The sequence below is a fragment of the Aethalodelphis obliquidens genome, unplaced genomic scaffold (assembly GCF_003676395.1).
Source record: "Aethalodelphis obliquidens isolate GAN/ISIS:26980383/991018 unplaced genomic scaffold, ASM367639v1 scaffold2, whole genome shotgun sequence".
NCBI lineage: Eukaryota > Metazoa > Chordata > Mammalia > Artiodactyla > Delphinidae > Aethalodelphis > Aethalodelphis obliquidens.
In genome coordinates, this window is record NW_020837946.1 from 69,984,508 (window position 1) to 70,001,367 (window position 16,860).

General features: G+C 36.2%; 1 protein-coding gene across 10 annotated transcripts in view; it reads right to left on the reverse strand.

The window, feature by feature from the left end:
- The window catches only part of TANK (TRAF family member associated NFKB activator), an 87,545-nt gene that overhangs the window by 38,451 nt on the left and 32,234 nt on the right, over positions 1–16,860 (reverse strand). For 9 of the 10 annotated variants that reach the window (XR_003437906.1, XM_027130098.1, XM_027130108.1 and 6 more), the window contains exon 2: positions 15,428–15,575. Coding sequence is in view for 9 of the 10 variants with exons in the window: in XM_027130035.1 (XP_026985836.1) it covers positions 15,428–15,575 (148 nt within the window). In the remaining variant the exon portion in view is untranslated. Of the gene's footprint in view, positions 1–15,427; positions 15,576–15,639; positions 15,664–16,860 lie in introns of those variants that run through there. The other variant, XM_027130089.1, reaches the window with a different exon arrangement.

Below are 16,860 nucleotides of genomic sequence, written 5' to 3' on the forward strand. Positions count from 1 at the left end.
TCCTTGACCTTTCCTCGTTCTATTGCCAATCCACCACCAAGTGTCAATTTTAATCTTAAATACTCTCAAATCTATCCACTTGTTCATTTCCAATGTAGACATAACAGTTCAAGCATCCAACATTAATGAACTACTGCAACAGCCTAACTGCTCTTCTTAAATCTATCAGCCAATCCACTCTCTACACTGTAGCCATAGTGTTCTTTGCAAAATGTAAATCTAATCATAAGACCCACTCTTTCCTCCTCCCACCCCTCCCCCCAAAAAACCTTAAATGGCTCCCTACTGATTATAGAATAAAAACCCAAAAATCTTCAATATGGCCTCTAAAACTCTACAAAGTCTTGCCCTTGACTCTTCTCATTGCATTATTTCCCTTATACTTTCAGTTCTTTAGGCCAATGGGGCTTGTACCTGGAAAGCCCCCCAACCTTGTCCTTCCACAATCACTTCATAAAAATTGTCTTCTCTAAATTAGGTCAAATCCCTAACAGACATTTTAAAAGCAGTTTATTTTTCTTCCTAATACTTATCAGAGTTTGAAACTTTACATTCACAGGATTGTTTGACTAGTCTCTGCTTAACTAGTCTGTGCCACCATTTCATGAAGCAGGGAGCATTTCTGCTGTTCATTGTAGACCCAGTAACTTAGAGCAGTTCTTGATACAATACATTGAGTAGGTGCTCAAAATAATCTTTGAATGGGTATCATAATTTAAATATTCCTAATTATTAATGAATCTTCTTGAATATATATCCTAGCATACCTGCCTAAAAGTTTTAACAGGACATATTTCTGAAAATTAAGGCCTGGAACAAAGGATACAAACATTTTAAATTCTAATAGGTGGAAAACAAGTTTATGGCAAAGTACTCACAATGTACAATAGAAGAAATAAGGCTTCGATCAGAAAGAGCCAGAAGCACCTTTATTCTAATACCAGTAGCTTCAGTAGAAAAAAAAAAAGAGTGAACTACTTTATTCCTACCGACACTTTACACCAAGATAAATGTTTTGAGGAGCAAAGAAAGGTAAAAAGGAAGAGTAGTAAACAATAATGAGGCCATTCACATCTTAAGTGAAAGTAAAGGCATTTTAAAATAAAGTAGTACATAAAATAAAGGCATGTTACGCCTTTATGCATTCCTTTAAAACATGTTTTACAAGCTTTTATGGGTAACATAAGCCTTGAGAGTTTACATTTCACATGGGTCAAGACTAGCTCTAGGATAAAGCAATCTGACAGCCCAATCCTTATGGCTTTACATTTATTGTCAGAAAAACATTTAGAACTGTAATTTATGATAAAAAGACAGCATAAATTTAGTCTTATTTGAGGTTTTCACCTTATACCCACTGGTTAGTCAATAAGGCTCTTTGCTTAGCACACAGGATGATTTGAAATATTTTATATCCTTCAACTTACTTATCAGTACAAAGAAAAAGCAGTTTATAGCACAGCATCTGAACTATTTTAGAATTAAGAAAATTTCATCCTTTATATACAAGTTATTGTAGATATTTCTCTTTTAATCAAGAACTGGGCAAGAAGAGACAAATACTTCTTTTCTCAACAAGAAGATATTTTCTGATTACATAATACAAAGGCTCTGGGGACAAGCAGATCAAACGCAGGAAGTTTTCTGTAACTTAATCATTTATGAATATGGTAATCTGACTTTTAAATTGGCAATCAGTTTTTAAATTTTCAGATGTTTTTATTACTTTATTAAGATTCTTCTCTTGGTCAAAGAAACAATAGAGGGTACTTAAGTCTTTTAAAAATATATTTGGTTTCTCCCACAGGACAGTGGCAGAAATGAGTGATAAGCAACTTGGTATAATAAAACTGATTTAATATTTAATTCCACACTGTGGAATCTTGTGATATTTGAAACTCCCTAGGCAACTTAACTAGTCAGTCACAAGATATGGCAAAGACTGCTAATTATTACCACATACGCATTCTCATTCTTTCTTTTAGTAATATAGACTTTTTTTGTGTGGCTTCTCCCGTTGCAGAGCACAGGCTACAGACGCACAGGCTCAGCAGCCATGGCTCATGGGCCCAGCCGCTCTGCGGTATATGGGATCTTCCCGGACTGGGGCACGAACCTGTGTCCCCTGCATCGGCAGGCGGACTCTCAACCACTGTGCCACCAGGGAAGCCCAGTAATATAGACCTTTAAGTGGGCACATGATCATCCAGCTAGAGAATATATTTACTGGCCTTCCCCTCTACTAGGTGTGACCATGTAACTAAGTTCTGGCTAACAGGGTATGAACAGAAGTGACCTGTCCAAATTCTGGACTACATCATTAAAAGGAAGTTGTTTGCTCTTCCCCACTTCTCTCTCTTCTTACTGGCAGGGAAATGATAACAAGTAGAGCAGCCACTGTGACTCCAGAGAGGGAAACTGTAATTTAGGGGTGAATGAGCTGCCTAACTAGCCCTGGCTACTCACTTCTGGACTGTTACATGAGAGAGAAATAAACTTCTACCTTATTTAAGCATGGTATTTCCTGATCTCTTTGTAACAATAGCTTATTCTATCTGCACAAAATTCAGAGGCCAAGCCAACTCTATCACTGCCCTATATAATAATCTCTTCTCTTATCCTTCAAGCACATTAAAAGTTGTTTATGTCAGGGGCTACCGTGATTAAAATATTCCTCTACTTTGCAACAGTCAGAAGACCTTTTAGTCTGGGTATACCTAAGTGCTTATACAAAGCAAGAAACAGAATAAGCCATATTAGACTGTGAATCCTTTAAAAGGTACATTTTATGTTTTATGTATCTTTGAATCCCTAGCATTTATTATGTTCCTGGAACATCATAAATTATTTGTAGGATGAATAAAAGAAATATGAATGGCAAACTTTATACTCTAGGCTCTCTTAGTAAGAGATGTATAAATCACAAAGTAAGGATTTATCCAAGGATAGGGAAGATTATATTTGGTTATTTATAGCAATGGGAAGAAAACGGTTTGAAAACCTGGAATGGGCTGTGATTTAACTAGGTTAGTATAATGAATATGGACTTTTGAGTCAGATAAACTGTTTCAGTATAGATTCTGCCACTTATGTCAAAAAATTAACTTATTTCTGAGAGTGTCAGTTTCTTCATTTGAAAACGGGGCTAACAATGCCAACTTTGTAGGGCTGGGAGTATTTACATATAAAGTATGTGACTCTTGTAAAATATACTCATTCATAAAAAGTTAATTCTCCTTTCTGCTTTCTGAAGTAATATGAATTTAAGGATTGAAGGAGGGAAAAGGATACAATTGGTTCAGTATTTTCTGGGATTACCTGCCATTTTAATATGGTCTAGAATAAAGGCTAAACTGTAAGGAAGAGCTAAAAATAGTCATGTTTTCTTACAGACTAGAGGTTCTAAGACAAACAATTTAATGTCATGGTGGTAGGAGTGCCTAGATGTAACAATGGAAAATTTGGTATAGAGAAGAACACCTCTTAGGGGCCAGGGAAAGTAAATATACTTGACGATCAATAGTAGGATATTAGTAGCCGTATGAAGGATCATCCTTTGAAATTTAACTGAGGTAACTTAGGATAAATAAAAGGCAGTATTATTCCACACGGTACCTTATAAAACTCATTACTCTATTAATATGGTATAGGTGGGAAAAAAATAGTGGATATATAAGTTCAGGTCTGACATTCAGTTTAATGTGCCTTCCAAGTGACAATAAGATATATGAGTCTAGAGCTCAGAGAGTAAATCTGGAGTAGGGAGATAAATTTAAGAGTCACTGTCATAGGTATTTGAAGCCATAGGAGAAGATGAAATAGCTCATACAAGAATATAAAGTAAGATGCAAAGAAGGCCTTGAATAAGTCTAATGTTTAGTGACCTGGTAGTAGAGAATAAACCTACAGAGAAGAATGAGGAAATGCAACCCAAAAAGGAATGAGAAAAATCAAATATGGTATCTGAAGTGTTAAAGAAAAATAGTGCTTTAAGTAAGAGGTAGTACAAGAGAGATGATCAGTTATTAGATGGAATGAGGTAGTTCTGTATGTGTGAACTTGAAAGACTATGGATGATTTTAGGCAAAGAAGTCATAGACATGAAATCTGTGGTCAAGCAATTTTTTTTTCAAATCATAGTTCTACTACTTATTAGTGATGTGGTTGTGGGCAAGTTATTTCACCCTTTTTGTACTTCAGTTTCCTCATATGAAAGATAATTCTTCCTCATAAGAGCTGTAAAATGATTAAATCAGATGACTGTGAAGCACTTTGGCAAACGTAAGCCTCAATAAATCTTAGTGATGATGATGGTGAAGATAAAGATATTCAAAAAAATTTAAAACCTTTTTCAAATTAGCATAACTCCATTTTTGAAAAAACATGATTCACATATTTTGGAAGGATATACATATATTACTAACAATGATTACCTCTGGGAAGTGAGGAAGAGGACCATCACTTTATATTCTGTGTATCTTGGATTATTTGCATTTTTTTCAATAAGCATGTGCTGCTGCTTTTGTAATTTTGGCCAATAGTATTTTAAAAAAATCACTTACCTGCCTTATTTGTCTTTGTCTCCTTTATTGATTTGGAATGCTCAGATGTCTTTGCTTGACAGAATGTTCTTAAATGGATGTAGCACACTGACTTTTCAAAGAGGAGCTTCTGAGTCTTAAACTGCAGTGAACTAGAAGAAATGCTGTGAGAAGAACTGACTTGGAGTATGGACAGCTAAGTGGTAAAAGGCAGGCGAGTCTGTACAAACTGATGAATGACAGGTGAACAGCAATAAAACATAGATAGCAGGAGAATCTAGGCTACACTGATTTTTGTTTTTTGGTAATAGATTTTTTGAAAGTTGTGGTAAAATATATGTAACATAAAATTTGCTATTTTAACCATTTTTAAGTGTACAGTTCTGCGGCATTAAGTACACTTACATTGTTGTGCAACCATCACCACCATCCACCTCCAGAACTTTTTCATCTTCCCCAACTGAAAATGTCCTTTGAAACACTAATTCCCCACTCCTTTCCCCCAGCCTCTAGGAACCACCCTACTACTTTCTGTCTCTCTGAATCCAACTAGTCTATCCATTGTATGTATATACCACATTTTGTTTATCTATTCATCCATTGAGGGGCACTTGGGTTGCTTCCACCTTTTGGCCACTAAATAAGGCTGCTATGAACATGGGCATACAAATATCTCTTTGAATCCCTGCTTTCAGTTCATTTGGGTATGTACCCAGAAGTGGAATTGCTAGATTATATGGTAATCCTATGTTTTGTTTTGAAGAAACATCATTTATTTTCCACAGTGGATACACTATTTTACATTCCCATCAGCAATGTACAAGAGTTCTAATTTCCCCACATCCTCACCAACACTGATTTTTTTTTTTTTTTTGCGGTATGCGGGCCTCTCACTGTTGTGGCCTCTCCCGTTGCGGAGCACAGGTTCCGGACGCACAGGCCCAGCGGCCATGCCTCACGGGCCCAGCCGCTCCGCGGCACACGGGATCCTCCCGGACCGGGGCACAAACCCGTGTCCCCTGCATCGGCAGGCGGACTCTCAACCACTGCGCCACCAGGGAAGCCCCTTAATTTAATTTTCTGTAATAGCCATCCCAATGGGTACAAAGTGGTGTCTTACTGTGGTTTTAACTTGCATTTCCCTAATGATGTCGAGCATCTTTTCATGTGCTTATTGGTCATTTGTGTAACTTCTTTGGAGAATGTCTATTCAAGTCCTTTCCCTATTTTTTTATCAAGTTGTTTTTTGTTGTTGAGAGTAGGAGCTCTTTATATATTCTAAATATCAATCCTTTATCAGATAAATGATTTGCAATTATCTTCGCTCATTCCTTGGGTTGCCTTTCACTCTGTTGATAGCGTCCTTTGATGCACAAAAGTTTTAATTTTGATAAGTACAACTTACCTAATTTTTCTTTTGTTGTCTGTGTTTTTGGTTTCATATCTAAGAAGTCATTGCCAAACCCAATGTCATGAAGCTCTCCCTCTATGATTTCTTCTAAGAGTTTTATAGTAGCTCTTGCATTTAGGTCTTTGATCAGGTTTAAGTTAATTTGTATATGGTGAAAGGTAAGGGTCCAACCCAAGAACACAGACTTTCCCCCATATGTTTCTTCTTTTAATTTTTTTTTCTTCTGGCTGCTCTGTGCAGCTTGCAGGATCTCAGTTCCCCGAACAGGGATTGAACTGGGCCACGGCAGTGAAAGCCTGGAATCCTAACCACTAAGCCACCAGGGAACTCCCTATTCTTTTAATTTCTTTCAGCAACATTTTGTAGTTTTCAGTGTGTAAGTCTGTCGCCTACTTGGTTAAATTTATTGTTAAGTATATTATTCATTTTGATACTATTGTAAATTGAATTTTCTTAATTTCCTTTTCAGTTTGTTTAATGTTAATGATTTCTGAGTGTTGACTTTGTACCCTACAACTTTGCTGAATTTGTTTATTAGTTCTACTAGTTTATTTGATGGAATCTTTCGAGTTTTCTACACACAGGATCAAGTAATCTGGAAACAAATGGAAATAATTTTTCTTCTCCCTTTCCAATTTGGATATTGCTTTTCTTGCCTAATTACTTTGGGTAGGACTTACAGTGCTATGTTGAATAGAAGTAGTGAAAGTGGACATCCTTGTCTTGTTCCTGATCTCAGAGAAAAAGCTTTCAGTCTTTTGCCATGGAGTATTACGTTAGCTGTGGGTTTTTCGTATATGGCCTTTATTATGTTGCAATAGTTTCCTTCTAGTCCTAGTTTGTTGAGTGCTTTTATTAAAAAAAAAAAAAGGTGTTATTTTATCAACTCTTCTGCATCAATTGAGATGATCCTGTGGTTTTTGTCCCCCTCTTCATTCTGTTAAAGTGGTGTATTACATTGACTGATTTTTTTTTTTTTTTTTTTTTTTTTTTTGCGGCACGCAGGCCTCTCACTGCTGTGGCCTCTCCCGTTGTGGAGCACAGGCTCTGGACGTACAGGCTCAGCAGCCATGGCTCACGGGCCCAGCCACTCCACAGCACGTGGGATCCTCCCGGGCCGGGGCACAAACCCATGTTCCCTGCATCGGCAGGAGGACTCTCAACCACTGTGCCACCAGGGAAGCCCACATTGACTAATTTTGATTACACTGATTGACTTGACCATCCTTGCACTGCAGGAATAAATCGCACTTGGTCAAAGTGTATAATCCTTTTAAAATGCTGTTGAATTTCGTTTGCTAGTATTTTGTTGAGGATTTTTGTATTAATATTCATAAGACATATCAGCCTGTAGTTTTCTTGTAGTGCCTTTGTCTGGCTTTGGGATTAGGGTTGCTGGCTTCATAGAACTGAGTTAGGAAAGTGTTCCATCTTGATCAATATTTTGGAAGAGTGTGGGAAGGACTGGTGTTAATTCTTCTTTGAATGTTTGGTAGAAATCACCAGGGAAGACATTAAGTTCTGGGCTTTCTTTGTTGTAAATTTTTGGTTACTGTTTCAACCTCTTTACTAGATATAGGTCTATTCAGATTTTCTATTTCTCCATGTTCCAGTCTTGGTGGGTTGTGTGTTTCTAGGAATTTGTCAATTTTATCCAGGTTATCCAATTTGGTAGTATTGTCCCCTCTTTCATTTCTGATTTTAGTTATTTGAGTCTTCTTTTTCTTAATCAATTTGGCTAAAGATTTGTCAATTTTGTTGATCTTTTAGAAGAACCAATTCTTGGTTTCATTGGCTTTATTAGTTTCTAGTCTCTATTTTGTTTATCATTGCTCTAATCTTTACTATTTCCTTCTTTCTGGTAGCTCTGGGTTTATTTTGTTCTTTTTTTAATTTCTTAAGGTGTAAAGTTAGGTTACTGATTTGTGATCTTTCTTCACCCTTTCAGCACGCTTTCACTGCATCCCATAAGTTTTGGTATGTTGTGCTTTCATTTTCATTTGTCTCCAAGATATTTTCTAATTTCCCTTATGATTTTTCTTCTGACCCATTGGTTACTTAAGACTGTGTTATTTAATTTCCACATACTTGTGAATTTCTTAGTTTTCCTTCTGCCATTGATTTCTAGTTTCATTCCACTGTTATTAGAAAAGACACTTTGTATGATTTCAATCTTTTAAAATTTATGGTGCCTTTTTAATGGCTTAAAATATGGTCTTAGAGAATGTTTCATGTAAACTTGAAAAACATGTGAATTCTGCTACTGCTGGGTGGAATATTCTGTATATGTCTGCTATTTCCAATTGGTCCATGATGTTGTTCAAGTCTTCTATTTCCTTATTGATCATCTTTGTCTGGTTGTTCTATCCATTAATGGAAGTGTTGAAAGTGAGATATTGAAGCTGCCTACTGTTACTGTAGAGTCATCTATTTCTTCCCTTAAATACTATAAATGTTTGCTTCGTATATTTTTGAGTTTTGATGTTCAGTGCATATACGTTTATAACTGTTATATCTTCTTGATACCGTCCTTTTATCACTATGTAATGTCCCTCCTTTTTTTTGTAACAATTTTTGACATAAAGTCTACTTTGTCTGATATTAGTATAGCCACACTTGCTCTCTTTTGGTTACTATTTGCACGGAGTCTTTTCCCATCCTTTCATTTTCAATCTATGCATGTTTTAAAATCTAAAGTGAGTCTTATAGACAGCACATAGTGGAATCCAGTTTTTTTATCCATTATGCTAATCTATGTCTTTTGAGTAGAGTGGGACCATTTATCCTTAAAGTAATTACCCATAGGGAAGTACTTACTTTTGTCATTTTGTTCTTTATTTTTTGTATGTCTTATAGCATTTTGTTCCTCATTTATTCTGCTACTGCCTTCCTCTGTATTTAGTTGGTTTTTTGTAGTGACACACTTTGATTCCCTTCTCCTTTCCTTTTGTGCATATTTTATATTTTCTTTGTGGTTATCACTGAGATTACATATAATATCCTTAAGCTATGACAATCTATCTCAAATCGACAACAACTTAACTTCAGCTGCATACAAAAACCTTATGCCTTTATAGCTCTGCCCCCCACTTTGCTATTGATGTCACAAATTTCACCTTTATATACTGTGTACCCATTAATATAGACTTAAAATTATTTTTTATACATTTGTCTTTTAAATCCTGTAGAAAATAAAAATCAGAGTTACAAACCAAAATTATAATAATACTGATTTTTATATTTGTCTATGTATTTACCTTTCCCAGAGGACTTTATATTTTTACTTGGCTTCAAGTTACTCTCTAGCACTCTTTCACTTCAACTTGGACATTCCTTAGCAGCTCTTGTAAGTCAGGTCTAGGGGTAATGAACTCCTTCCACTTTTGTGTGTCTGGGAATATTTTAATTTCTCCCTCATTTCTGAAGGACAGTTTTGCCAGATATAAAATTCTTGGTTAACAGTTTTTTTTCTTCAATACTTTAAATACATCATCCCATTGTCTTCTGGTCTGCAAGGTTTTTGCTGAGAAATCCACTGACAGCCTAATTAGGGCTCCCTTGTACATGATGAGTCACTTTCCTCCTGCTGCTTTCCAGATTCTACCTTTGTGTTTCAACAGTTTGATTATAATTTGTCTTGATGTACGACTCTTGGATTTATCCTCCATGAAGTGTGTTAAGCTTCCTGGATTTGTATATCCATGTTATTCCTCAAACTTGAAAAGTTTTATTATTTATTCAAATAATCTATTTCTTCAAAAGAATTTCTCTCTTCTCCTTCTCCCTTGATGCATATATTGCTGCACTTGATAGTGTCCTATAAGTCCCTTAGGTTCTGTTAACTTTTCTTTCATTTTTCTTTTTGTACCTCAGGCTCCATTTTTTCAAATGACCTGTCTTTAAGTTCACTGATTATGTACTCTGCCTGTTCAAGTGTATTCTTGAACCCCTCTAGTAAAATTTTTATTTTGTTCATATTATTGCTTTCCCGATTTCCTTTAGTTCTTTGAGTCTGGCTTCATTTAGCTCTTTGAGCATATTTACAACAGTTATTTTAAAGTCTTTGTCTATTAAGTCTGATGCATGTTTTCTTCAGGAGCTGTTTCTGGAAATTTATTTTGTTCTTTTGAAAGGGCCATGTTACTTCCCTGGTGGTCCAGTGGTTAAGAATGTGCATTTCAGCAAGCCTGGCATCTCACATTAAAATGGGAATAATTATGTTGTCTCTTGAGGATACAGATGCCTCTGTAACCCCCTCATATGAAGCTGTCTAGTGTCATATCAAACCACAGGGGTTGCGTGATGGAGTTAGATGTGGGAGAACAAAAAGATAAGTATGATCTTGCTTCATTATTGCCACTTCTGGGCCATTACTCATTTAAACTTAAGCAAAAGACCATTCACAAGGCATTCAATTATACCAGTCTCTCCTCAAAACAGTTATCTTCCAAGATACTAGTCATTTCCTCACATTCAAGAATTTTTGCTCTTCCGTTCACAACAGTCTCTCTAAATGCTCCTAAAACTACCACCATTCTAGGAGAATTGCTCTAGTCTTAGAGTTTCTTGAATTCCTCAATCTCATTCCAGCTAGCCACTTTTATGACTCATTATGAAGACAGAAGATCCTAAACATCAATATTTACTCATTGACAATAACCTATCCTTTGAACTCTCACATTCTTCTACTCCCTCTATATCTGTTCTCTCACTTCATGAACACTTCAGCCATAAACCCTCTTTTTGTTCTTAGTCTGTTAGATTCCTCCTAGATTAGCTTCTTTCTGATTTTAGCTTATATCGCAAAGCACATAATTTCAATTGCTTTAGTATGCACTTTCTGGCCACCTAACCAGAAATTCTTCTACTCTTAACTCTACAATCTCTTAATCCTGGATTTGGCCACCCACTTGTTCTACTTCTATATCAAGAAACTTGATGAAAAAATAACCAGCAAACATGGATTCACACCACCAAAAATTCATGGTGAAGGCTGGATGCAAAATTTTTCTTCTTTCTTTTCTTAACTGAAGCTTTCAAGTCTTTATTACCACTTTCAGAATATTCTAAAATCATTTCACTCAGTAGATGACCTTATCTTGTATTTCACAGGAAAAAAATGGACTCTCATATGATAACCCTACTATTTTTTGTTTATTTGATTTTTTTAAATTGAATGAATTTGACATGTAACATTTTGTAAGTTTAAGGTGTACAGTGTGTTACTTTGATACATTTATATATTGTAATAGGATTGTTGTAGTCATATTTATCACATTAAATAATTATAGTACAATATTATTATCTATATTTGTCATACTGTACATTGGATCTCTAGCTTTACTACTTGTTACAAATTTAAACACCGTCAGTCTTATCTGCCCCCCTCCAATTCCTTAGTAACCACCATTTTACTCTCTGTTTTTTACAGGTTTGACTTTTTTTGGATTCCAGATATAAGTGATTCATGATAACCCTTTTAACTTCCTGCCACCTCCACCTCTTATCTGCAAACTTATTTTCACTTGCAGCTATTTCTCTCTCTTGTTCCCTCCAATTCTTAGAGGAATGGGTGTTTCTCCTCTGTTCATAGTAAATTCCTTAACCTATTTCTGAATCTCCAGCAACCAACTGGTTTTCCTTATTTTCTCCCTCTTACCCTCCTGTCCTTCATATATTCCTTCACCCCATACATATAACTCAGAAATGTTATAAACATTCAAGGCTATGATGAAATCTGTTGTTCTACAACCTATATCTAGAATCTCCAATTCAGAACTCTACCTAGGCTTTTAGGTCCATATTTGCAACCATCCATTGGACATTTTCACCTGCATGTCCCATAGGTAACCAAACCTAATAACTAAAATCTAATTATACATCTTATTTCCCAACCCCTTAAATCTGAACCTTCTTCTCCATTCTTGGTTTCAGTTCATCAGCACCACTATTAATCCAGTCTTCTCTTCCAGATACGTGGGTATCATCTTAGAATCTATGCCATCACCCTCAGAAGTGGCCTACATTCATATGCCACCTGCTTTTCATTCTATCTCCTAAATAAATCTTAGATTTATTCCCAAATTTATTCCCAATGCTTAATTTAAGTCCTCATTTTGATCGCTTGAAATGATTGCATTCATTCTTTCTTTTGTAAATTGAAGCATATGTACATATGTATTTAATATATGTATATTAATAGAAATATATATATATTAAAATGCAACTTGATTTGCCACTTATTTTTATATTCCTGGATCTTAGACCATTGCTTAGCATCAATGTATGTTTGTTGAGTGAATTCTCTATCCTATTTATCCCCTATCCCACTGTCAGGAAGACCCTTCTAAAGCATATATTAAATCCTTCAATAAATTTTGAATGAATAAGAATACGTACAAACTACATAATCATGATCATAGAGATAGGGCTCTAATCTACCTTCACAGCTTCTTTTCCTATACTGCCCTATAGTTCCTTTTGGAGCCATAGGATCACCTTATGGTACATAAAACATACCATACATTCCTCACTTCCAAGATTTTATTATATAATATTCTCTCTCTGCTTGCAGGATCCATCTTCCCTAATTTAATTTCCTCCTAATCTTAGCTAAAGGGTTGGGCTTAGTAGTGGGCTTATGACCTGATCCTTCCAGACTGAGATAGATGCCTCTTCTCTGTGCTCACATATTATCCTGTACAGATCTCTACTGTAGCACTTAGTATGCTATGGTAATAACTTGATCTTCCTTTTTTACTTATTGAAAGTTCCTTAAGGACATAAACTATATTTTATTTCAGTATTCTTAGAACCTCATTAAGGACCCAGTACACAGCAGACACTCAATAATGTTTCTTAAATAAATCAAAATATTTAGAGTTTAACATATAAGAATATATAGTATATATTTTTTCTTCCCCTGTTCTTGAGAAATGTAAAAAAATATTTCCCTTTCCCCTCTTTAAGATAATTGCTGCTGTGAGTGAAGGTTTCTTCCATGGCAGATAAGAGATTAAATTACAAAAGTTTTCAATTGCTTACCACTGGCCAGTGCAGAAAGAAGAGGAGACAGAGAAATTCCTGTGTCTGCCTTAACCCAAGAATATCTCAATATTCCTTTTCCCTAATTCTGTATTTCCTAACTTTCCTAGAGCAAGTACAGTATTGCTGAAGTTTCTTAATGAACCTAATGGGAAAATAAGAAGAATAAAAGCTGGGAGTTTTTGTTTTGTTTTTTAAAAAGTGATTATGCCTTATACATGAACTGGAAAGGAAAAGAAATCCAAACTTCATTTCAATAATTGAGAAAGGGCTTCCCTGGTGGCGCAGTGGTTGAGAGTCTGCCTGCTGATGAAGGTGACACGGGTTCTTGCCCCGGTCTGGGAAGATCCCACATGCCGCGGAGCGGCTGGGTCTGTGAGCCATGGCTGCTGAGCCTGCGCATCCGGAGCCTGTGCTCCGCAACGGGAGAGGCCACAACAGTGAGAGGCCCGCGTACCGCAAAAAAAAAAAAAAAAAAAAAATTGAGAAAGTGCCTGTCATTATCCCATCTCTGTTTCTCTTGTGCACCCCTAATGAAGACATCTAGCCCATTAAGTTTACCTATATAACTGTGAGTATTCTTTAGTAAATCAAAAGGAGAATCACAAAGAATAATGATAATTTCTGAGGAATGCAGTGAAGTATGTATAACAGCTAGTTTTATAGTAGATGTATCAAACGGAAAGGAGGAAGGGAATTGTGTAGTTCCTATATTTATGGAAGAAACTAAGAACCGCATGGCTAGCATATTTCTTAGACTTCAGAATTCCACAGGCTAGTAAATTTTTTTTTTTAATTGAGGGAACCAACATAAGATCCTCCACTTTCAACTGCCCGTGCAGGAATAATTTAACATAGCAGGCCTTAGGCTGTTTATCTTCAGAAAGGCCTATTTGCAAGGCTGGCCCTTGACAGCATCTGGGAACTTGCTTTTTGAAAACGTTTAAGTGGTAAGATTCTAAATGCTGTGCCAGCCTACTTAGACTGTACCATGAGATTTATGGTGAATAACTACTTTCCTTCTGAGAATCTGAAATTTTGGTTGACAGAGGGTGCCTATGTAACCAGCCCTTAAAAAAAACCCAAGCTCTTGAGTCTCAAATGGAGTTCCCCATGCCAAAACACTGCAAGTGTGCTGAGTGAATTTTTGAAGCTGGAGAGGGTGCACTCTGTGTGACCTCTCACAGGAGGGAAAGAGCGTAGGAAGCCTGCACACAGATTCCTCTAGACTCCACCTGATGTCTTTTTCCATTAGTGATCTGGCTGTGTATCTTTACAATGTCTCTGTAATATACCTTAGCTCTGAGTATGACAGTATACTAAGTCCTGTGAGTCCTTCTAGAGAATCGCAGAATGTGTGGGTGGCATTGGGGACCCCCAAAACACTAAGTAATGATATTAAACAAGCAAACAAAAAACTCTATGATCATCATTCAATGAATATATATGTTAATAAAATTTTGCTCTTTATTCTGACAGTACAGAAACATGGAAACAATATCAGAATAAAGGACAGAATTCTAAACGGAATAAATTTAGCATTGTAAGAAGTTCATTACATTATTCTCATTTTGCTGTAGACCAGTGAAAACCTTATAATGGACAAATAACAGACATGTGCCTGGTAACTACCAGACCAAGTAATTTTTGCCTGGGTATACCTTTCTTCCAATTTACTTTCTCTTGAAACTGAAAGCACTAAACAGAAGTTTTATGTGTACAGGAGTAATTTTAAAAAGCTGAACATTCTGATAAGTCACTAAAGATTTCAGTGAAATAGTTGATTTTTAACTGTTACATTTAAAGAATGGAAGACTATTATAAATTAATAACAAATTTAGTTCCAGGATATTTTAAGATTTGTACAGTCCTCGCACCAGCCAAATAACCATGCAAAAAAAAAAAACACAAAAAGGGCTTCCCTGGTGGCGCAGTGGTTGAGAGTCGGCCTGCCAATGCAGGGGACACGAGTTCGTGCCCTGGTCCGGGAAGATCCCACATGCCATGGAGCGGCTGGGCCCGTGTGCCATGGCTGCTAAGCCTGCGCGTCCGGAGCCTGTGCTCCACAACGGGAGAGGCCACAACAGTGAGAGGCCCGCGTATCGAAAAAAAAAACAAAAAAAAACACAAAAAAATAAAACTAGCTGAGATAATAATACTTCTGACTTTCAGTTTGTCATTTTATTTAAAAATTATTTATGGAAGATAACATTCTTATCTTTCCTCAATACAATCACCTTAAAATGAATTCTTCCCACAGGTCACAATGTTTTTAAAAAAGATAACAAATAAAAATCTCAAATTTCATCCATTAATATATCACTGTGTTTTAGTTCTTCAAGGCACTTTCTAACAATATAATATTTTCCATTGCACAAGACTCAAATTCCATTTACCAGGGTAAATAACTTTCAAAACCAAAACCACATACCTTTTGCTGTAGTTCTTTTACTGCTGAATCTCTATCCATGCATGCCTGTCGAAAGGCTTCATAAGCTTTATTGAGTTGCTCGCCAATGTTTTTATCCATTCCTCTCTGTCCTGTAGCATCACTATAAATGATGGAGTAAATGACAGGTCTGGAAAATAATTGAAAAATTTAGATAGCTATTAAGTTATATAAATCTCACTTTAAAAATGTACCTCAGGGCTTCCCTGGTGGAGCAGTGGTTGAGAGTCCGCCTGCCGATGCAGGGGACACGGGTTCGTGCCCCGGTCCGGGAAGATCCCACATGCCACAGAGCAGCTGGGCCCGTGAGCCATGGCCGCTGAGCCTGCATGTCCAGAGCCTGTGCTCCGCAAAGGGAGAGGCCACAACAGTGAGAGGCCCGCGTACCGGAAAAAAAAAAAAAAAAAATGTACCTCAAAGACAGTTCTATATGGTTTATCATGAACATTATAGCACCAAGTACTATCAATTTTTATAAAGGCAAAAAAGCCTCATTTAAAATCCTGATCAGAAATATTGTGAAACCTTAACTTCTACAATTTTTAAATATTTTTTTACTAATGTTTAAGGAGCAATTAGGGTTCCAGTTCATAAAGATCCTACTTTGCACATGGTATTCTATAAATGCAAGCTAAAAATGGAAAAATATAAAAGGCCATTTGTTATTACTCTTTATTACAGAAATGCACAACAGGATTAGCAATGTGAGAAGGGACTTCTTTTTACTAAATGGACAGTTATTCCCACTTACAAGGTAAATGCTTGCTACACTGAAATTAGAGCAAAATTAAGTAGATAAATGTTTGTGGATGGAGTTCACACTGTTGTTATCACAGAGCAATTAAAATGTGTGAAAATGCTCTTATTTTAGCACAAAATCTAGGGAGAGCTGCCGTTGGACTCTACATTAAAAAAGAAAAATCACATCCCATCAGTCCTACCCCTATGCTCTATTAGTTTGCCAACTTTTTTGCTATTTCTGAACTACAGGTGATTTACTCAGTGGAGGTAATTTATTTTTATCATCTCAACTTGCATAACATCTCTAACGACATTCCCTGACTCTGAGCAGAGGGTCATCTAATGACTGATCCTTCCTGTCAAGCTGTAAAAACCACACCACAGAGCCTTTCTCTTAATCCTCTGAAAGCCAGAGTAGACAAAGTTCTCTATCAGTCATAGGGGATTTCGGGGGTACCAAATTATTTCACTCCCTTATGATTAGAAATCCTTCATAACCGTCTCTAACCTTTTATAACACCTTTATCTTACTGTCGGGTATACATGCTTTAAAAAACTTGCAGTATTTTACATTAAGATATTCATATAACATAAATTCACCATTCTAAAGTATACACTTCTGTGGTTTTCAGTATATTCACAATGTTGTATAACCATCACCAATATCTAATCAC